General features: G+C 48.3%; 1 protein-coding gene across 2 annotated transcripts in view; it reads right to left on the bottom strand.

The window, feature by feature from the left end:
• Positions 1–23038, bottom strand: part of PSD2 (pleckstrin and Sec7 domain containing 2) — a 145689-nt gene that overhangs the window by 29413 nt on the left and 93238 nt on the right. For both annotated transcript variants that reach the window (XM_074960736.1, XM_074960737.1), the window contains exons 7-9: positions 16149–16207; positions 2735–2824; positions 593–636 (exon numbers count right to left, since the gene is read on the bottom strand). In XM_074960736.1, the coding sequence (XP_074816837.1) occupies positions 593–636; positions 2735–2824; positions 16149–16207 (193 nt within the window). The remainder of the gene's footprint in view (positions 1–592; positions 637–2734; positions 2825–16148; positions 16208–23038) is intronic.

Raw genomic sequence — 23038 nt, 5'->3', positions numbered from 1 at the left:
CTCTGAGACATGTCACTGGCCCTCATGGGATGCTCATGGGTGCCTTCTGCACAGTGATGGATGGAGTGAGAGGGGTGGCTCTGGGGTGAGGAACTGCTGTATTCACCATGGTGCAAGAGGAGAGCACAGGGGCTATCATCCAGAAGGACAGCAATGACAGCACATGTGTGATACATAAATAAACCCACCCACCAACAGGGACAGGAGGACTGGTCAAAGCCCAGCTGCTGAACTGAGCAGTGAATGTTTATCGTACTGGGGAGCTCAGATCTTGTTTTCTTGGTGTGATGGTCACCCCCCCCCCCACATGCAGCTATGTCAGATACTCCAGCAAGGCAGTGTACCTCTAAAGGGGTAAAATCTCCCTCATGCAGAGGGCCAATGTTATGCCTTACCTGCTGCCTTTGCCTTTGCCTTGCGCCGGCCCTAAATGGGGTTGAATTTCACCCGTTCAGAAGCACACGTCCTTTCTGGAGCATTACCAGTCCCTGCGTATGTTAATACTGCACTTTCCTGAAGCTTCTTGAGCTAATGATCCAAGAGCTTTGAAAGAGCCCTTTCAGGTTAGAGGGCACTGAACAGGGATACTTACATGGCCCACTCCAGCTTCTCATTTTTGATGGAGTTATACAGCGTCTGAAACAAGGGCACAACATTAGCTCTTGGCAGCGCCTCCGGGCAATGGGTCCCCTTTGTGGATGCCTCTCGGGAGAAGGCCCTGTATAAGGCCTGTGCTGCAGAGCGCTCTCAGAGCGATGCTTGGTTTCTGCCCTGTTACAGGAGAGCTGTTTGGAGCAGAGGCACAGGCACCGTTTCCACAGCCACTGACTTTGACTTGTCAGGGTGGGTGCTCTACCCCCCCTCCACCCCGAAGCCCCGCCCCTTCCCCTGAGGCCCCGCCCTCGCTCCACCTCTTCCCGCCCCTGCTCTGCCCCCTCCCCCCGAGGTCCTACCTTCCCTCGGCCTCTTCCCGCCCCAGCGCCTCCCACCTGGCACCCCGCCCGCCTGTGGCTCGCTGCTCTCGCCCCTCCCCCCGAATGCCTCCTGCCAGCCACCAAACCGCTGATCAGTGGCTGTGGGGCTGGCGGATGCTGAGCACTCACTATTTTTTCCCATGGGTACTTGAGCACCGGAGCACCCACGGAGTCGGCGCCTACGACCATTGTGGCGGCGCCTTTCTTGCAGTCATGTAGTGACGCTGGTGTTGGCAAGGGGTAACTGCAGTATTGCTCAGAGGGGAGCAGCTTTCATTGGACTCCAGGCTCATTTGCCATGCACAGCAATGCTGATCATGGGCATGTTACAGGGAGTCATTGTCCCCATAGGGGCTGAAGGAGTTTAATGCCTCCCTGCCTCCCCCAAAGGGCGAGAGCACGACTGGGGTGCTGGCATTTGGAAGGGAGGTGTCAAGGATTCTCCAGGCAGGGATAGACTCCTGGTGATTGTGAATTCCCTGCTGCACCTGTCAGCAGCAGTGCCGGGAAGGCCAGCCCTGCCTTGGGGCCCTGTGTCCCAAGCTGTGACTTTTGTTCATAAAGCACTGGGCTACATCTGTGAACTGGAGCGATTCCTGCATGAACTCCTGCCTTCTCAAAGGCTGCTGGAAGGCTCCCCGCCCAAGGTGAGGGGTGGGCATTTGGAATGACCCAGGTCTAAGAGGGGAGTCCCCACCTCTAGGATGAGATGACAGAGCCCATCTGAGCCATGGCTACACTGCAGTTCCCACTGGTAGAGCTGCACCTATTGGGACTTACAGGTTTGAAAGATACTACCATAGAGGAGACGTCAGAGGGGACGTCAGTGTCTGCAGTAGGGGATTTTAGACCAGAATTCCCATTGCTATCACGACTAGCTTAGCCATGGGTGGGAGGTTTGTCTGCAATTTCCTACTGCAGGGGTAGTCACTAGGCTAGTGCCTGAAAACCAGGGGATCTGCATTCTACTCCTGGTAAGTCTCTCTGTGCTCCATGCTCCCCATCTGTGAAACGGGGCAGTGATGTGTAACAGCCTCGCTGAGGTGCTGGGAGACAGGACTAGCTAGCACTTGTAAAGGCCAAAGTAGTATTAAGGCAGAGCTGTGCCAGTGGCTGGGTGAGACCTAAGGAATTCCTGGCTCTCTTCCCTGGGCAGAACCTACAAGGAGCTCCGAATACAGGGTTGGACTGACTGGCAGGGAATGTAATAAGGGAAACTGAAGCCCCATATTATTTTGGGTGCATTGCTCTGTGTTCAGATGCAGTGGCGCTGCGGGCTACGTAACTAGTGACACAGACAGCTACACTTTGGTACACTACGAGGACAGCGAGAAATCACAGAGTACAAACAAAAGATGGTCCCAGGAAAACGGACCTATTCTGACATGCCAAGTTATCACAAGCTTCTTGTGCTTTCTTAGTTTAGCCAAGACTGCTGCAAAGCTTCAACACTACCCTGGAAGGAAAACGGAAAGTACGTTTGTACTCTGACGGTCGGGACCGCCAGAATTAACTCAGCGGCAAGGGCTTGAGGCGAGGAATCGAGCTAACCAGGTTCTATTCCTGGCTTTGCTTTGTATGAGACACTTTGCCTTTCTGTTTGGTTCCCCTCCTACCAATGGGCTATTCAAATGATCAGCTTTTCAGGGCAGAGACTGTCTTTCATTATGTGTATGTACAGCGCCTAGCACAATGGGCCCGCCTTGGAGGTGGTGCCTTTAGGTGCCACCCTAATAACACTAACATTGATATCACATTACCTTCAGCAGATCCTTTGCGAAGTCCTTCCCATCATTTAAGCCATCCAGGTTTGCTATAAATTGTTGGCATGACATCTTCTTTCCAATATTCTGCAATGCAAAGAAACAGAGCATTAAACCCCTGGATAGCTCCCAGTTTAATCAAACTACTTTGAGCAACTGATTGTGGCTATTAGAATGGGACCTGATCCAACAGCCTAACGCTGAACACCCGTGAATGTTGTGGCTCCTCTCTTCTATAGAGGTTCTTCTGTCAGGCTCATCACTGTGGTATCTGATGTTTGCAATCTGAACCTGGCTCCACATTTTTCAAATCTACCCTTCTCCCCACACCAATTCGGCAGTGTTCCCAATCCAAATCTGGAGCCGGCCTTCTAACATGGGCTTACCTCTGGCAATCACACATTACTGAATCCAGACTGAGAGTCTGACACAACAGCCGAGTCACAAAACCCAAACCCAGGTGCTCCTACTGTAGCAAATAACACTGGGCTTGATTCCCTGGAGCCAAAGTAGCATAGAGTGGCTGTGAAGTGTCTGACTGGAGGGCTGGGTGGGTTATTTTTAGCAACTTTTAGGTAGATGTCCAAAAATCCGGGGGGTTCTCTTGGTATACTCTGTAGTGAGTACTGTAATATATATATAGTATGTACTGTAAAGAGCTATCTGTTTGTAATGTTCCCAAGGGTGCTTTCACATCAGACCGTTTCAAACAGTCCTACGTTAAAGTGCACTAGGGAACCTTTAGTGCACACCAGCAGGGTCAACACAGACCAATTAATGACCAACATGTTTGTGTGCTTTGGAAATCACACTCCCCTAGTCCACATTACTGTTCTGTGTAGACAAGCCCTTAGACACAAGTACCCAGTTTTGGTGTCTTTTCAGTATTTCTTGGTTAAACACTGCTTTCATTTGCTTTGTACTGGGGGTGTTTTTCAGTTAATACGTAAAACCAGAAGCCCTAACAAGGCTTTGCTATCCTATCAAAGTAGTTAAAGCCAGCACCCATCCTGGGATGGAGTGAGAGGGGTGGCTCTGGGGTGAGGAACTGCTGTATTCACCACAGTGCAAGAGGAGAGCACAGGGGCTGTCATCCAGAAGGACAGCAATGATGGCTCGTTATGTGTGATCTGTGGGACCCTGCTTACAGTGACCAGGGTGAATCAGTGCAAAGTGAGGTGGGTTCTGGCTGTCGACAGGGTGGAAAAGAAACTCTAAAAACAAATGAAACAAGCACGTTGCCCCCAACCCAAGAAATGCTCCCCATGCACTAGAAATGAACCCTCAATTGGCAAGAAAGCCCATCAAAAAGCAAAGGAGGAGGCCAACTAGGATGTGCTGACTCCCTGGCAGCGTTTATCGCTGTGCACAGCCTTCACCGCTCTGCAGCACTGGTTGCTTGCAGCTCTGATGCTGCTTTGTCCCATATCACTAGCTAACACCATGTGGGCAGGCTTTGAGATTAACACGGCTAGCTTTGCCCGCTGCTGCCCCATTAACCGTGTTTGAATTGAGGACATGTTTCTCTCTGAGTGGCTCTGGTTGCTGGTGCCACATTTGAATGACTCTGTCTGATATTCCCAATTATGCATACTATCACTAGCAGGGTTTGGATTAGTCAACACCCAGGGGAGGTCAGGGGGGAGAGCAATAAAGCGCTGTAACAAATCTGCAGCCTCCTAGGGCTTTGCAGTTGACACCATGGCTACGCAGAACTCCCCAGCAGCCGCAGAAACACAACTCACTCTTCCAAAAGGACAAGCCCATCTTTGCAAAGGTGGGGGCCTACATTCAGGCCCTTCAGTACATATTCATGGAACTTAATAGGGCCCGATTTTTCCAGCCAGCCGACCACCCAGCAGCCCCTATTGAAGTCTGAGCTAATATTGAAAATCAGGGATCTTATTTAGAAGCCTAACTATAGACACACATATTATAAAGTCTTGGCCATGTCCCTGCTAATAAGTTAACTCTGGGCAGCCTAGGAGCTAGAATGCAAAGCCAAGCAGTGCTGTTTCTCTCCCATAGAGGGCAGTGGGACTCATGCCCACTTGCTAGCCAGGGTATGGCAGCGCTGCAAGCCACCACCTTAACAGAATTGTGTGGATGGAGCTTGGGGGAGAGGCATAATGGACCTCCAAGAGAGGGACCTGGTGGTGGTGACCCTGAGGTGTGGAATATCCTCACCCAGAGAGGGGACGAATATCTGCGGGTGGTACCAAGTATCCTTGAATCAGCTAGTGGAGTTTCCATCTGTTCCTGCTTATACGCACAAACGCCCCATAGCCCGGCTCCAGTAGGGAGCAGCGCTGGGGTCAGCAGCCATTCTCTGAGCTAGGCAAAGGGATGAACACATACCACTGCTCTGTCTCCTAGGTCAGGCTCCCATCAATATTAACTAGTATGGACCGGCTCATTAAATCTCTCCAGCGTAATGGGCCAGCATTATCCCTGGTGTCAGGGGGTTCTCCTGCCACTGAGCAGTGCTTGCTCATGGCAGTGTGAGATCCCTGCCTCTTTAGGGTCCCTGAGTCAAAGCCAGGTGGATGCGGACACCACTTGTGGTTTGTTTCCTTTAGAGATAAGTCACAACCAGAATCCTGAATCCGAACCCCAAAGCTGTGGAGGTGCCTGACATCCAAACCCAGGTTTGATTGTCACACACATCCCCTGTGTTTAGAATGGGCTGTAAAAAACCACCCAGACCCCAAAGACCATTAACTGTGGAAGAGTCTTGCAGCTGGAACCCATCACTACTTCACAGAAGTTGTTCCACATTCGCAAGAAGTAAATACATGTTGTTGCCCGCAGCATCTTCAGGGGCTGAATGCTCTCATGGAAACCACTCCAAAGGGTATCAGATAGTAAACATGGATGCACCAATCGGCTGCAGCTACACTAGAAAAAAACATCATTCAAAATGAGACCAAAGGAGACATTCTTGTGCCACGAAACCTGATTCAGCGAGGTACTTACGCACACTGCTTAACGTGATGCATGGAGTAGTTCCATTCAATATGAGCTCTCACATGCTTACAGTTAAGCATTTTCTTATGTACCTTGCTGAATAGGGTTCTCATTGCATAAAGGGTTGCCTGCAGAGCTTTGAAAGAGATATTTCCCTGAGCAACTGACTAGCCACATGCACAAGGTCAACTTGCCTTTCTATGAAGCCTCAGGCATTGGCCAATGGCAGGAGAAATCTGGGCAGTGATTACTGCTATGTTCCCCTAGGAGAATGAACTTTTACCCAATACTACATGCTCCTGGACACGGGATGAGAAGTGAAAGATCAGGTCTCTGTGTAGCTCACTCATAGAGTATTCGTTTAGAGCTCATTCATATAGAGTTACCTCCCTGATGTGTTTGAGATAGATAGATAGATAGATAGATAGATAGATAGATAGATAGATAGATAGGGTTGATTCTGCTCTCACGTAGTATTACCCTGGTGTACCTCCACTGGAGCTTTAGCCACATGGTTGTGAGAATAGAATGAGGCCTAGGCTGTTCAACTTGGACAGCTTGGGTAATTAAATGCCAATCAATCCAAGATGCGTGTCTCCAGCACCTGATGCAGTCAAGCATCAGTGACTCCTCTCTGCTTCTCCCGCAGACCCGGTACTATCTCTTGATGGAAGGCTGGCTAGGTGCCCTCATTAGGTGGCTCAGTAGGTGACAGAGCTCTGAGCAGGAGGGTTAGCCCCGAGGTTTAGATGAGGAGGGGAAAAGCAAAGGTGCAGTGCAGCCTCCAGATTCAAAAGGCTCCTGACTCAGAAGGAAAATGAGGCACTGTGACACAGCAGGGAGCTGAAGACACTGCAGCTCTCTAAGAGCACCGCCCTCCTCGCTTGTCTCTGGGAGGTCTGATCGCATTCGATGAGCTTTAAAGTGATGCCTGAAATTGGCGAACACATCATCTGGAAAGTACAGAATCCTATTACATTCCTGGCCTTTGAAAACTCTTCTCTCTGTGGCTTCACGGTGGGGTGTGGCTTAGTTTACACAGATTGATTTCTCAGCGCTCACAGATGCTGCCTGGGGCCAGGGAGCTCTGGGGCAGTAACTACTGGATGAGAGTGGTATGCTCATGAAACCTAGCATGGGATGGCTGTCAGGAAAGTGTGTAAAGTAGGATGTCACTATGGAAGTGACAATACAACCCCTTGCAGACCAATCATAGCCACCAACACTGTTCCCTCTAAGCTGTGCACGTGTGTGTGCGCACAGATCCTAAACCCTGCGCACACGGCGAAACACCGCGTGCACAAAAATTTGCACAGAAGCACAAAAATTTGCACAGAAGAAATTTTTTGCACACACGGCCTGTCAAAAATTAGAGGAAACATTGGCTACCAAGTGGCACTACGTGGTTGTGATGCTGGCAGATCAGATGCCAGCTCATGCCAAGGTCCCCATGTCTCCACTGGACACTAAGATGCACAGTTGGAATCTGTTTGGCTCACAACCAACTCTGTGGTTAATAGTGGTAGAATAGGTATCAGAATCATAAGCAAGTGTTTGGACTCTATTGAATGCTCGTGAGCTGCTGACTGCATTAATCTCACTTGTAATGTCTGCATTCCATAGGGTAATGTAATATTTGAGTGGCTATATTGTGAGCTTCTCTGACTGTCTGAATCGCCAGGCGGGAGAGGGAATTTAATTAGTGTGAAGAGTTGCTCTTCTACAGAAATTATTAGCTCCCTTCCCTGAAAGAGGAGACCCCCTCAATACCAGATGGGCTCGGGTTGGATCTTACAATTGGAAACTCCCTACATCTGGACTGAGAAACCATCAACAGAAGGACCAAAGACTCTGATTGTTTTCTACTCTCCTTCCTATGAAGATGAGTCCTGCAAGTGGATTTCTCCCATCAGCTGAGATTGCAGCTCAGAGTCCATGGCAGGAGGGGGATAAAAAACCCCAAACCAAAGGAACTAAGGATCTCTCTGGTGCTTGGACTCATGGGTGTGTGTGTGGGGGGCGGGGGGTCTAAGTGTTTCTAGGCATGAGCAAGAGATCCCCAGCTGCCTAGCCTGGGTTAGCCCTAAAGGTTAAATGGAGCTTGCTGATGATAGAAGCCTCTATTACCTTTAAAACCTTAGACTGTAACTCATTTGTGTGTTTGTTTGATGGCTTTAAACTTGTAAATGACTAATTTCCCTTTCCTAGTTAATAAATCTTCATTAGTTTACTATAATACTGGCTACATGCTTTGTCTTTGGTATGAGACCTAAAGCACAATGGACCTGGGGTCAGTGATTGGTCCTTTGGGATCAGGAATAACCTGAATATTGCTGTGATTCTTGGTGTAAGGGGCCATTGATCACAGAGATAAGCTCACCAGAGCGGCGAGACAGACCAGAGAACCCAAGGGGATAACTGTCTGTGACTCCTTGGTAAGGCTTTTAAAGGGCCTGATGTGCAGCTGCATGGTGAAATCTAAGTTTAGAACTCACGGCCAACTTAGGGTTTGTGCCCTGGGTTTGAACAGTCTGCCCTGTGGTTGGTACCCAGTGGCCCTCTGTTCTAGCTGGCATTGCACCATCTGTAACGTGTCATTTCTTCTTCACAGCAACTCGTAGAGCAGCTGCAGACTTGGCAGATTTGGATCAATGCTGATGTTGAGTTAGAAGGGATGGGATAAAATGGCTCTCTTGGCCTTTCCCAAAATGCTCAGGGAAAGCAGTGGAGTGATGCTGATTTACTCCAGCTGAGGATCTGGCCTCTATAGCTCTTTTCAGCAGTAGCTCTGAAAGCATGACACCACAGCAGGTCAGGGTCTCCATCCCCATTTTATAGATGAGGAAACTGAGGCACAGAACTGGGAAGTGACTTGCTGGAGGTCCCATAGAAAGGTGATGGGCAAGCTGGGACTAGGACTCAGACCTCTGCATTGGACCCTGCTGCCTCCCTCAGCAAAAGCACTAGCAGCAAAAAACCTGTGTTGTGTGCATGGCGTTCTGGTGCACCCAAGGAGAGAAAGATGAAAGAGGGCAGTGAGGCTCGGACGTGTAATTACGGTAACTGCATCTGTCCGTATTGTAGGGGATGAGGGGGAAACCCCTCTTCCCAAGGAAACTAGTGAGGTTTTCACCAAGATTAGCTTCTCTAAGGAAGAGTTCAGGAGCAGCCTGGGAAATACAGACCCACAAACAGCCTCAAAGGCCATGAGACTGGGGCTCCAGTCACAGAGGGGTTCTCGGCAGCTGCACTCCCTGTGCCGCCTCATGAGAGGCTGAAAGGCTGGGAGGGAAGGATGGATGGCTGTGTGCCTAGTGGATCTAGAGCTATATGGATCCACTGTCCAAACCCCCTTGCTAATGGGGAATGTAGGGACCATGGATGTTATTTCACCCCGAAGGCTGTGGTAGTCCTGACAAAGTAACTCTGCTGTTGTGTGTCCTGGGTGCGTGGGGATTCCACTCCTTGGAGAACTTCTGGGCATGGTCCATTTACATGGGCTTTGTGCAGGAGTCAGGATTTGGCCCAAGGACTAGACGGCATTCACTCACAAGGTCTGCAATAAACAAAGTGCCTGAATCGCCTCCTACTTTGTTTAAACCAGTATGACACGAGTGTGACTCCACTGGGTTGATGCAGTTGCTCCAGATTTACATCTAGCTATCTACGGAAAAACTAAATGACACCCAAATACTGAATGGGTTTCATATCCAAATCACATTATTGTGCATGCAAATGACTGATTAGGTGAATTAGGCACATTCAATCACCCAGTTTGCATGCACAACAGTGGTCACTGCTGGTGCAAAGTAGCTGTGAATTTTGTGCATGCATTTGCATACCTAACATTTTGAAAAAAACAGCCCCATTATTTTATGATTCATTAGTTGCTGTGTGGCATTGGCATGCCACAATGTCAAACAAAACCAACCTGAAGAAGGTAGAGTTCCTGCCCCAAACTGCTTACAAGCTAGGCTGGAGAAACAAAACCATTTGGACAGAGGGTCCAATCCTGCAGGCTTCAAGCAGGCAAAACTTCTGTTGCTTTCATTTGGGGCTTGGTCTGCATAAAGCTTGCAAGATCAGGTTCCAGCTTCATCAAGCCTAAACTCAGACCCTGGATGACACAGGGCAGCAAGGTCCAATCTCAAACAGGTGCCGATTTTCTATTGTTTTAACACTGCAGAACTGCCAACCCCAGACATTCAAAAGTCATGAATCAGGCACCCCAAATCATGAGATTGGCTTAACAATCATGAGATTTTAGAAGAACACTAATGTGGGGGAGGGGCTAATTTTTGAGCTTTTAGGGATCACGATTTCAAGCTTTGCTCTGCAACCACTTTCTTCCATGAAAGCTGAGATTACCCTGTCATTACATGACTTCAGAAGCTGGGGCTTTAAGAAAAAAAACACATGAAATATCATGAGTGTTGTGATAAAACTGCAAGATGAGGCAACACGGTGATACTTATTCATCATTGTTATGTTCTGGCCAAAAGGCTTGACCCAGGTGTAATAATAACCAGCAGGTTTCAGAGTAGCAGCCGTGTTAGTCTGTATTCTCAAAAAGAAAAGGAGTACTTGTGGCACCTTAGAGACTAACCAATTTATTTGAGCATGAGCTTTCGTGAGCTACAGCTCACTTCATCGGATTCCACAGTATGCATCCGATGAAGTGAGCTGTAGCTCACGAAAGCTCATGCTCAAATAAATTGGTTAGTCTCTAAGGTGCCACAAATACTCCTTTTTTTAATAACCAGCAGTCATGCATGAGAAGGTTGTGAGGCCATTGCAGACAGAATCCAAGAGGTCTCCTGCACACTGTAGCTAGCTCCTTTCCAGAAGATCTCAGGAACTGAAGCAGCCAACAGCAAAGTCACATTGTGGTGTTGCCAACTCTCATTTTATCACAAGGCTCCCATTATTTGGTATTTCTCTTAAAGCCCCAGCTACAGGAGTCATGTGATTATGTGACAAACTCAGGTGTTATTACAAAAAAATGTTTTGAGATCCTTTTGGTTACAGAGAAAAGCTTGAAAACATGATCCAAGTGCACCCAGCACTAGTCAATTCCAGGCTCACCGCACTGCACCTGCTCCAGCAACCAGCTGGGGTTAACCCCTTCCTAGCAAGTGGGATTTCACGATATCTCCCACCTCACAGCAATGTGCAGTAATATGTTGAAACACATCTCCATTATGTCAATAAATAACATAATAGGTGGTGTTGTTACAGCACCTGTAACCAAACAGTTACGAAGAAGGAGGCAGATCAAATCACATATTCTGCCTCCCTTAGCATTTATTTTAAAATGAGGAATGTCTATGAATATTCAATGTATTATTAATGATGTATTTAGAAAGGTTGCTGCCCCTAAAAGACTGTTGTACTGAGTGATCCTTGGTCAGAAGAAGATTTTTGACTCATTGAAACCCACAGGAAGGAATGTAGACTGTGGGAAACATTCAGCGTGTTTTTAGGCTCTGCTGTGATGAGGTGTCAGAGTGGGTGCTGTGAATATCAGTGAGAGGAACCCAGATGCTGATGCATGATCAATAGCATTTTAGTTTGAGGAATCCTCTTGCTATTGAAGTCTATGGGAGTTCTGCCACTGATTTCAATCAATAGGAGCAGGACTGGGCCTCTGGGATGTAGCAGGGAATCACTCCCCCCACCCCCACCAGAAATACATGTAATTCAGGTACTTTTTAAACTACATTCTTGTAATGCACAATCACGTAGGTATCCACACAAACAAAAGGACTTCTTACACAGGAAAAAACCAAATCAAATGCCAAAACTTCAAGCAAAGCACTACAATCACTGCACTTACCACCTGGCAAAGGGTTAAAGAGCAGAAAGAGAGGATCCAGGAGCAGAAGGAGGAAAAAAGGAGGAGAAGAAGGAGAAGAAGAAATTAATGTCACACATGCAGAAAAATATAGAAAAGAACTTTCACAGCGAAGAGAAACCTCCATAGCCCGGGAAACTCACATTGATCCTCATTTCTAAAGCCGATCACAAAATATCAATTGTTGTCCCTGGGCAGTTAGAAAAAAATGTTTCTTTTGAAATTTACAATGAGCATTTTCCCAGTGAAAAACCTCAAATGCAAGTGTTTTGGATCTTTGAAAAAATTCCAGTTTTCTGAACAATTTTGGAGGGATTGGTTTTTCATCAAAAAACAGGAATATTTTGACTGAATTTTGTGTTTTGGCTGGAAAGCCATTTTTGGTTGAGGGGAAAAAAATGCTTTGATGAAAAAGAAAGTTGACCAGTTGTACTCAGTTCATGTAAAGGATTTGTGAGATGTGCTGTTCTTGCACAATCCTGTTCCAAACCCAGATTAAAGACCATGAAACACCATGCTCAGTGCATATTTATTTTCGTGATGGGCATCTGGAAATCTAGCCGGTGGCTAATGTAATGCTATCCATGCTGTACGGCACATACACTACTCTTGGGAACCTGTGATTCATTTGCCAGTGGGTCAGTCCTGCCAGCCCTGGGAGATCCCAGAATGTTATCTATGGTGGCCTTGTAATGCTGGGCGCTACACACATTCTATTAGGGACTCTTGCTAACGGAGGGCAATGAGACATTCGCTGTTTGTGCTGCTTATGTCACTGTTGCACTGTAATTTCTTTTTTCTCTGTAGCTTACTTTAGAGGTAGCTCTGACATCAGGGCTTCGAAGCCTCTCTCTTTCTCTAGCGTCTAGTCATTGTGCTGCCAGAAGCTTGGCCGTGTCATTGCTAAGCCAAGTGGGGCGCTAGCCGATGGCTTGGATTGGATTCAGAGCAAATCGTTCAGGTTGCTCATGCATTTCAATGTCCTCATGACAGCGGGGTACCTTAAAGTTGGGCACAGCAGCCCCCCATTGGAATACAGCTGAGCGTGGAGCAGAGAAAATGGCACCTGCAATTGCCCCGGCGGATGGGAGGTTGAGGGCGGCCGTGCCACATGCCAGCTGCCCTTGTGCTGCTAGGGGCCCAGGGCTAAGCAGGATCTTGCCCGTTATTTTTGACCTGTGTCCTGTGCCCCTGTTTAAATATCCTCCTGCCTAACTTATCTGTTTCATGGCAGTCTCAAGCCCTGTGGTATGTTAGTTGCTCCTCAGGCCCTTCTCCTGCCCTCCGCTGCAGGATGCACCTCCATCCCAGAAAGGGGTGCAACCAGAATTTTCCTAAGGTAGGGGCCCAGAGCTTTCCCTTTCCTGCCCTGCCCCCATCCCCATGCTCTCTCCCCCACACTCCCCGCAGCCCCGTACTCTTCCCCTGACGTTACTCTGCACCCAGCTCTGAGCTCTCCCTGCTGCACACCCAGCCCCGTGCTCTCTCCCCCACACTCCCCAGTGCCCTCAGCCACATACGCTCCCCCTCCCTCCAGCTCTGCACACCCCTCACTCCAGCGGCTCAACACCGAGTCCTGAGCTTTTCCCCTCACATCGCCCTGCAGCCAGCTCCAAGCTCTCCCCTAGCACCCAGCCCTGCGCTCTTCCCCCCCACCTTATCCTGCACCCAGCTCTGAGATCTCCCTGCCCCAAACCCAGGCGCAAGCTCCTCCACAGTGATGCAGTCAGGCTGAAAAGCACCATCCCCACCAGGGGCCAGGCAGTTCTGGGAGCCCCAGCCCCCATCCTCCTTCTGCATCTCCGCTTCCCGAGGAAGCAACAAAAGGATCCAGTCCTCCCACCTTCCTGCAGACTGGGGGTGTCTGGAGCCCCTTTCTCCACTTCTCCCTGGGGGCTAGGGATGCCTGGAGCCCCTGGGTGCCAGAAGGGCTGCAAGGATGGGGTGTCCTACCCAGGCAAACGGGGTCACAGCCCCACTCAAATTTAATCCACGCCCCCCATGGCACCCTGAAGCCAAGACAGCCTTAAGCCTCTCTCTCAACCTTATGCTGGTCTGCGATTGAAGCTGAAAATCCATTGGGCTGCTAGCTCAGTCTAGACTTCTCCGGCCTCACTCCATCTGCAGGGCATTATTTCCTTGTCCTCCCAGCCTGAGAAGCAGGAAGAAACCTCCTCTCAGCACATGGGTGGAGCTGGCCACAGGGGAGACTCTGTCAGAATTGCAACCAAATCTGATCTGGCCCTAAAAACGCACAAACTCAAACTAATAATCATCCCGCAAGCAGCGTGTGCGTGAAGGAGGGAGTGGCGGGTGCAGCAGAACAGCGCCCGTCGGAGCGGGCTGCTCAGGCCGTGGCCTGTGAGGCCTTATGGATGCCATCGGGGGTAGCGCTCACTCCTCTCCCCCCAGGCCCAGCGGAGCGGGCGGCTGTGATGCAGCTGTCAATGAGCGTTTGCAGCCAGATGGTTCATTCTAGGGGCGGCGCTGGCACAAACGCCTGGTCCCCACCGCTGCACGCCGAGAAGCGGGTGTGAGAACTCACCACCCAGCTGGAAGGCCAGAGCACCAGGCTGATGACTGTACTCCAGGCGAGCCCGGCCTGCTCCTGGTAACGCCTTGGTCACACCCCTCACCCCCAGCACCTGCATTGTCTGCTGAGGCACACCGCACTGCACCCACAAGCTCTGTAAGGGGGGCGGCTCATCTCCCAGCTGGATTCGCCCCACTGAGGAGGGGCTCACATGGGAGCAGGACATGGGGGCTTGCTTGCAGAAAGCTAATTAAAGATCTAAGGGCCAGACTGTGCACTGTGGGCATAAAGTTGCCTCTCTTTGGGGGTGCCTTCGGAGGCACAATCCCTTTCCTGGCATGCTTTGCTATTACTGGGGGCTAGTGTGTGGGAGGAGCTGGCTCATGGCCACACCTTTCTGGCCCCCCGCCTGGCCCCTTGGCATGGCTGCCATCCATGGGGCTGCACAGGGGTGAAGCTGTGCTTGGCCTTTGCCAGGCTGTGTATATGGGGTGCGCAGGCTCTCTGGGCTCACTCTAGGGATGAGGGCAATCTTCCCCCCAGCGAACACCAGGTTAAAACACACGGGTAGGGTGACCAGATGTCCTGATTTTATACAGATAGTCCCGATATTCAGGGCTTTGTCTTATATCGGCGCCTATTGTCCTGCAGCCAGTGTGCCGATTTCTCAGACTTGCTATCCGGTCCCCCTACCCATGGATGTAGGAAGGTGGGGAATCCTGACCCATGGTGGGAGGGGACAGGGCCAGTGACAGCCAGGTGAGCAATTGGCAATGTGGTTCTAACTGTAACAACTGTGCAGAGCACAGACCTGCGTGTGAACAGCCCCTACAGGATGCCCAGAGATCCATGCATGTCAAGGGGAATCCAGTGCCTAGGAGGCTCAACTCCTTGCCTCCTCCTAGGAGAGGTGAATGAGGACTGATTTGAGACTCACTGTCCATAGGCATTTCCTCACGCTGTGCCCCTGTGCGACATACAGGCTTGGGGTCAGCTCAGCAATGCCATGGGGAGAGCCGCTAGGGGGCAGACTAACAATGCTGACAACACCCTATGTCCAAGGATCGTGCTCCTGCTGGAGTCAGAGGTAACAGGACCATCCCCTTCATGGGGTAGGATTGGGATGCCAGTCATTTTTCCGTGCATTTCCTGGACTCTCTGTTTTCATATGCTACTCCCCTACAGTCAGTTAGGTTTCCCCTCTCATACATGGCCTGGCTGTGAAGATGTTTCTTTCTGACCTGATCTCTCCTCCCAGCAGCCAGGAGCAGGCTCACCAACCTGTGATGAACATGTCCCCCATGTGCAGCGCTAGGAATCCTTTGCCACCCGGTGAAATCGCCTTAAATACCCTCTTGCCGTTGTCAGACCAGCCTTGCCTCCAGTCAGCGGCCTAGGTCTCCTATACCCCGCTATCCCGCTGCCACACGCTTTGCCGTAGGAGGTGACCCAATGCATCTCATAGTGCTCGGTGCATGGTGCTGTGTGACATGAGCTGGGAGTGGTTCTCGGTCCAGGTCCTAGCGAGCAGGGATCAGACTCATGCACAGAGGGAACTCTGCTGACGTCACTAGAGAACCAGCTGGGGTGAATTTAGCCTCAGGTGCCTCCATCGTAACAACCATCCCCCAATCAATGGCAATCTCAGCTTGCCCCCAGGAGCGAATGGTCAAGGGGAGCTGATATACCTCTCCCCCCGGCTCCAGAGGGTCCTTCCTCAGCAGGGCAGACTGGGAACAAAGGTGCACTGACACTATCTGGGCTGGACCTGTACTATACACAAAGGGCCAGATCCTAGCCCCATTGAAGCCAATGGGAGATTTGCCATTAACTTAAGTGGGGCTTGACACAAACAGAGGCTGTGTCTCCAGGGCTATCTTTCAGGCACCACTGGGCATTCACCTGGCCTGGTCTTGAGAGTCCCACCTTGGAAATGCCAGAGTGCTCTCTTCTGCCCCACCCTGCTTCTCCAGGTGCTCCGGCAGCATGGCCCACAGAATGGTAAAGAATTGGGAAGGAAGGAAAGAAGGAAGGAGGCCTCGATAAGCTCTACTTACATGGCCATGAAGATCTGTGTTTAGCAGCATCAGGGCACAGGTCAGTGTATGTATCCCATCTGAAACACACAACAAATGCAAACAGCTCTCAGCGCTCTCCAGACCATTGTCCTCAGAGCACCTTGACCCCTCTGTTGTCTCAGCTCCCCCAGTGCGAAGGGGAGACAAACTGTGGCTTTTTGTGAAAGTTTTTGTGCTGTCGGATTTAACAGTACACTCAGCAGTGCTGCTGGGTCCAGTGGGAGGGTATGTAGTGGGCCTGTTACATAAGAATATAAGAACGGCCATACTGGGTCAGACCAAAGGTCCATCTAGCCCAGTATCTTGTCTTACGACAGCGGCCAATGCCAGGTGCCCCAGAGGGAATGAACAGAACAGGTATCATCAAGTGATCCATTCCCTGTCGGACATTCCCAGCTTCTGGCAAAACCCAAGGCTAGGGACACCATCCCTGCCCATCCTGGTTAATAGCCATTGATGGACCTATTCTCCATGAACTTATCTAGTTTTTTTTAAACTCTGTTATGTTTTTGGCCTTCACAAAATCCTCTGGCAAGGAATTCCACAGGTTGACTCCACAGGTGAAGAAATACTTCCTTTTGTTTGTTTTAAACCTGCTGCCTATTAATTTCATTTGGTGACCCCCTAGTTCTTGTGTTATGAGAAGGAGCAAATAACACTTCCCTATTTGCTTTCTCCACATCAGTCATAATTTTATAGACCTCTATCATATCCCCCCTTATTCATCTCTTTTCCAAGCTGACAAGTAACAATCTTATTAATCTCTCCTCATACAGAAGTTGCTCCATACCCCTAATAATTTTTGTTTCCCTTTTCTGAACCTTTTCCAATTCCAATATATCTTTTTTTGAGATGGAGCAACCACATCTGCATGCACTATTCAAGATATGGGCGTACCATAGATTTATATAGAGGCAATATGATATTTTTTGTCTTATTATCTATCCCTTCCTTAATGATTCCCAATATTCTGTTCGCTTTTTTAACTGCTGCTGCATATTGGGTGGATGTTTTCAGAGAACTATCCACAATTATTCCAAGATCTCCCTCTTGAGTGGTAACAGCTAATTTAGACCACATCATTTTATATGTATAGTTGGGATTATGTTTTCTAATGTGCATTACTTTGCATTTATCAACATTGAATTTCATCTGCCATTTTGTTGCCCAGTCACCCAGTTTTGTGAGATCCCTTTGTAGCTCTTCATAGTCTGCTTGGGACTTAACTATCTTGAGTAGTTTTGTATCATCTGCAAATTTTGCCACCTCACTGTTTATCCCTTTTTCCAGATCATTTATGAATATGTTGAACAGCACTCGTCCTAGTACAGACACTATTTACCTCACTGCATTCTGAAAACTGACCATTTATTCCTACCCTTTGTTTCCTATCTTTTAACTAAAAAGAAAAGGAGTACTTGTGGCACCTTAGAGACTAACCAATTTATTTGAGCATAAGCTTTTGTGAGCTACAGCTCACTTCATTGGATGCATTAGCTCATGAAAGCTTATGCTCAAATAAATTGGTTAGTCTCTAAGGTGCCAAAAGTACTCCTTTTCTTTTTGCGAATACAGACTAACACGGCTGCTACTCTGAAATCTATCTTTTAACTAGTTACCAATCCATGAGAGGACCTTCCTTCTTATCCCATGACAGCTTACTTTGCTTAAGAGCCTTTGGTGAGGGACCTTGTCAAAGACTTTCTAAAAATCTAAGTACACTATATCCACTGGATTCCCCCACACTCAAAGAATTCTAGTAGATTGGTGAGGCATGATTTCCCTTTACAAAAACCATGTTGACTCTTCCCCAACAAATTATGTTCATCTATGTGTCTGACAATTCTGTTCTTTACTATAGTTTCAACCAGTTTGCCCGGTACTAAGGTCAGGCTTACGGGCCTGTAATTGCCAGGATCACCTCTGGAGCCCTTTTTAAAAATTGGCATCACATTAGCTATCCTCCAGTCATCTGGTACAGAATCTGATTTAAATGATAGGTTACATACCACAGTTAGTAGTTCTGCAATTTCACATTTGAGTTCCTTCAGAATTCTTGGGTGAATGCCATCTGGTCTTGGTGACTTATTACTGTTTAATTTATCAATTTGTTCCAAAACCTCCTCTAATGACACCTCAATCTTGGACAGTTCCTCAGATTTGTCACCTAAAAAGAATGGCTCAGGCTTGGGAATCTCCCTCACATCCTCAGCCATGAAGACATTGCTCCACAATGGCCTTATTGTCCTTGAGTGCTCCTTTAGCATCTTGATCATCCAGTGGCTTCCTGCTTCTGATGTACTTAAACATTTTTTTGCTATTACTTTTGGAGTTTTTGGCTAGCTGTTCTTCAAATTCTTTTTTGGCCTTCCTAATTATATTTTTACACTTCACTTGCCAAAGGTTATGCTCCTTTCTATTTTCCTCACTAGGATTTAACTTCCACTTTTTAAAGGATGCCTTTTTGTCTCTCACTGCTTCTTTTACTTTGTTCTTTAGCCACAGTGGCACTTTTTTGGTTCTCTTACTGTAAGCAGTGTCAGGATGAGCTCCACCCTGACATCTGGTGGTGAGGTGTGGCAAGTTGTGGAAAATAACTTCAGAGGCCGATCTCATTTGCATAGGCACTCCCACCCCGCCTAGAATGAGGCCATAGCTGCCCAAATGGTCACTTTGGCTGCTGTGGGATCCCCAGTGTCTCTGTTGTTGGGGCAGGAAGAATAAATTGTTATTACCCTGATTATGGGAACTATGCTTGGAACTGTACTTGGCCTTTTGTTATGCTGGAGGGACTCACCATCAACTAAGTAGCACTCGCTAGGCAAGGGTCATGGGTTCCAAAACTCTGTGAATTGAGAGAGGCTGGGGACAAGCATTAATACTTGATGGCATGGGTCCCTTGGTGAGGGCCTTACATGCTAATTGCACTTCCTCCTCTCTCCACTGTGGAATATCAGAGCTAATTTTGATTTCATTAGAAGTCTGTTACAGGCTGCTGAGCTCACTTTGGCTAATAGTGCACCAGCACTGAGGCTCCCTTACTACAAGCTGAATTCACCTAAGAGCTGAAATCACTGAACATTGTGTTAAGTAGTGGGGAAGCCTGAAGATATATTGTGGAGCAGATTGCGGGACAGCTGGAGTGCCTTGTGGATAGGCTGGTGGAGCAGTTCATAGGACGGTGGGAGCTGCTGGTGGGACGCAGAGCAGTTTGTGGACCGGCTGGTGGAGCAGTTCATGGGATGGCGGGAGCTGCTGGTGGGACTCGGAGCAGTTCGTGGGACGGCGGGAGCTGCTGGTGGGCTGCAGAGCGGAGCTGAGCGAAGCAGTTCGTGGGGTGGCTGGTGGAGCGGAGCGAAGGCCTATGGAGCTGTGGGGTGGTCAGCTTCAGATCATGTAAGGTGCCTCTTACCTCCGCCCCCATCTCCACCCAGGTTGGGAGGTAAAGCTCTGTAGATAAACTTTTGAACTCTGGGGCTGCCCTGACCAGGGACAGATATTTTTGGGTCACTGGACTTTTGGGACTTTGGGTGATTTGGGGTTGCTGGACTCAAGAACCAAAGGGAAAAGGGCATGCCCCAATTTGCTTGGGGTGGGTTTTTTGCTCATGGGTTGTATTATGAATTTTGTTGGTGGTGTTTCCCCAACATAATGCCACATTGTTTCTCTCTGTTATTAAAAGGCTTTTTGCTACACTCAGACTATGTGCTTGCGAGAGGGGAAGTATTGCCTCTTGGAGGCGCCCAGTGGGGGTGGTATATATTTGTCCCAGGTCACTGGGTGGGGGCTCGAGCCGGTTTGCATTGTGTTATTGGAATGGATCCCCTAGATATTGAACCCGGCCCTTGTTGCTGCCAACTCTGATGGGCAGAAGGGTTACATTACTATGTTTTTTAATTTGGGATATACATTTAAGTTGAGCCTCTATTATGGTGTCTTTAAAAAGTTTCCATGTAGCTTGCAGGGATTTCACTTTTGGCACTGTATCTTTGAATTTCTGTTTAACTAACTTCCTCATTTTTGTGTAGTCTCCCTTTCTGAAATTAAATGTCACCGTGTTGGGCTGCTGTGGTGTTTTTCCTGCCACAGGGATGTTAAATTTAATTATATTATGGTCACTATTATTATCAGCTGTATTCATCTCTTGGACTAGATCCTGTGCTCCACTTAGGACTAAATCAAGAATTGCCTCTCCCTTTGTAGGTTTCAGGACTAGCTGCTCCAAGAAGCAGTCACGAAACTTTATCTCTAAAGTTAATGATTTCAGTGGTCACAGCATAAAGGCCAGCTTGCTAATGTTATCTGGCTCTAGGGTCAGGTAACCCTTCTATAACAGCACTGTAATACCCCCCAGGATCACTGTCTCTCTCATTTTTTATACCCCCTAATGTTTGATCGCTTTTCAGATCCTCACTGCATATTGGGCAGAAATCATCACTAAGCTGGTCACAGCGGTGTCCAGGAGTTTCTCCTGAGTGTTAAATTAGTACTCGGACGTGGGTCTGAATGATTCAGAATCTTTCTTCCAGTCTGGATGACTCTGCATTTGTCAGCTTTGAATTTCTGTGGCCACATGGCTGCTCATTCACTTTCCGTGGGTAGGCCCCTCAGAAGTCCCTCTTCAGGTTTGACTAACCTCAATAATTTGGTGCCAGCTGCTATTTTTGCTGCCTCATTGCTCATCCCTGTTTCCAGGTCATTAATAAGTATATTATGGGACACCAGTCCTGGTATAGAGCCACGTGGGACCCCGGTGCTAACTCCTTCCAGTGTGAAAATGGACCATTTATTCCTGCTCTCTGTTTTCTGTCCCTTGGACTGTTTCCAAACATGACCATTAACCCTGTGGCTTCACTTCATTAGTGACCTCTTCAGAGGGACTTTGTCACAGGCTTTTTGAAAGTTGAAATAAATTATATCCTCCCATTCTTCCTTACTCCCTATTTTGTCAGAACAAACAAAGAGTTTGAGCAGAATATGAGCCAGTCACAATGTTCTTTTGCAGAAGCCAAGCTGGCTTGGCCCATCAACCATGACCCTCTCAGTGTTTGTAATTGTCGTTACTGTTTGTACCTGCTCTGGGATTCCTTCGCTGGCCCTGCGTATTCTTTTTAAAGATAGGTGCTGTCCCTCCGGCCCCCTTTGGAGAGTCGCTGCTTCAAAAGAGATTGTGTACTTCTGTCATCAGCATCTTCTCCAGACCCTTCTGAATGCCTAGATTGGTACCATCTGGGCCCAGGGACCTGTTGCTGTTGCCTCCAAGAACACAAATTTCTTGTCTACGTGACACTTGTCAGAGAAAATCTTGCTGTGAAAATCTGTTTTATCTTCAAGAACACAACTCTTACGGGCCAGGTTACCTCTGATCCAGCACCAACTTATTTGCTGTTTTGAAATATGTACAATAATGTGTCTCATGATCATCCATGGAAGGGACATTAAACTCCAAATTCTTTACAACAGCAATTGGCATTAATTGTACAGTCATACCTTATGGGATAGTTTGGGGTCCAGTTATGAATTCCATGCAGTTTTAGGAACAATGCTGGTACTTGTAACAGTCATTGTGAATGTGATCATCCATCTGGTAGCAGGAAGCTGGCAGCTATGTCTGGAGACTGTGTGACAGGGCTATCAAGGTCCATTAACATTCACTAACTCTGCCCTGGTAGAACAATGAGGTTGCTACCAACAGAACCATTGACTTTTGATGACTCTGCCCCAGCAATTCCTAGGGGGTTGGAGCATGGAAAATCCCCAGCGGAAGTATAGAAACAAACAAACAAAAGTGTCACAGACTGCTTTGAAAAATGACATGCTCTGTAAGGAAATGGAGCCATTCCACCACTCAAACAGAACCCTCCTGGGGAAGTGGGGCTTTGCCTTCACCCAAGGACACGATCCCAACCCCAAGGACTCAGTAGCGGTGAGGATTCAAGAGTGGGGTTGTGTTAAAGATGTTTGTTGATTTGTCTAGATTGGTAAATGTCCTGTGCTCTCTAAGGGCTTGTTTACACTGGAAATTAATCCGAACTAACTAAAGATGTGAATTTAAAGTGGATTAGTTAAACCGCATTAAACCCCTGTGTGAGCACTTGCATTCAGCATTAAAGTGGCCTTAATTTGGTTTAGCTTAATCTGAATTCGGATTAATTTTCCTGACCGTCCCTTTGTAGACAAGTCCTAAGAGTAAAGTGTGCATGTTTAAGAAGTTCCTTGCAGAGCCACATGTCCCTGAAGAATAAAATTATAAACCAGACATCCCACGGGGCAGCGGCAGGAGGGAAGCGCTGCATGGGAGCATGCATAAGCAACTGGATAGCCTTGGGAGGTTCAGCACTGATCTAGAGGTCTCGACAGTAGGACTGTGGAGTCTCCCATCCCCAGGAAGGAGTTCAGACACGCAGTCTGCACCCTGGGAGTGTGCCTAGAGGAGGAAGCAGAGACTGTGCCTGGCCTCTACACAGACCTAGCAGGCTGGAAGCAGCTGGGATCCAGAGGTTGGGTGACTGGTGGCTGGTGACCATCCACAAGGGGCAGACTCAGCCAGGACCGTGACCTTACACAAATTGATTATAACTCACTGCACAGCATAGCTTTGTCATCATGTAACTGTAATCTTGTCTTGAGCTGGTGTTTGCCCTTCTAGGCAGCTGACTGCATTCCACTGACAGTACAGTTCATCCCATGTTTCACTTTCACACATCTCACAAATGTCCGAAAACTGCTCATCTTTTGCAAGCTCAATTTGGCAAGGAGCTATCCCAAATTGGAGACTGGATTTGCCAGCATTTTAGTTAGCGAACGTACAATTAATGTAAGAATGTTCTCCCTTTGGATTGCCAAAGTTAGTCAGGAATTGCAGATGA

Source organism: Natator depressus, chromosome 8 (genome assembly GCF_965152275.1).
Source record: "Natator depressus isolate rNatDep1 chromosome 8, rNatDep2.hap1, whole genome shotgun sequence".
In the NCBI taxonomy this organism is placed as follows: Eukaryota; Metazoa; Chordata; order Testudines; family Cheloniidae; genus Natator; species Natator depressus.
This window is presented reverse-complemented; position numbering and strand designations above follow the sequence as displayed.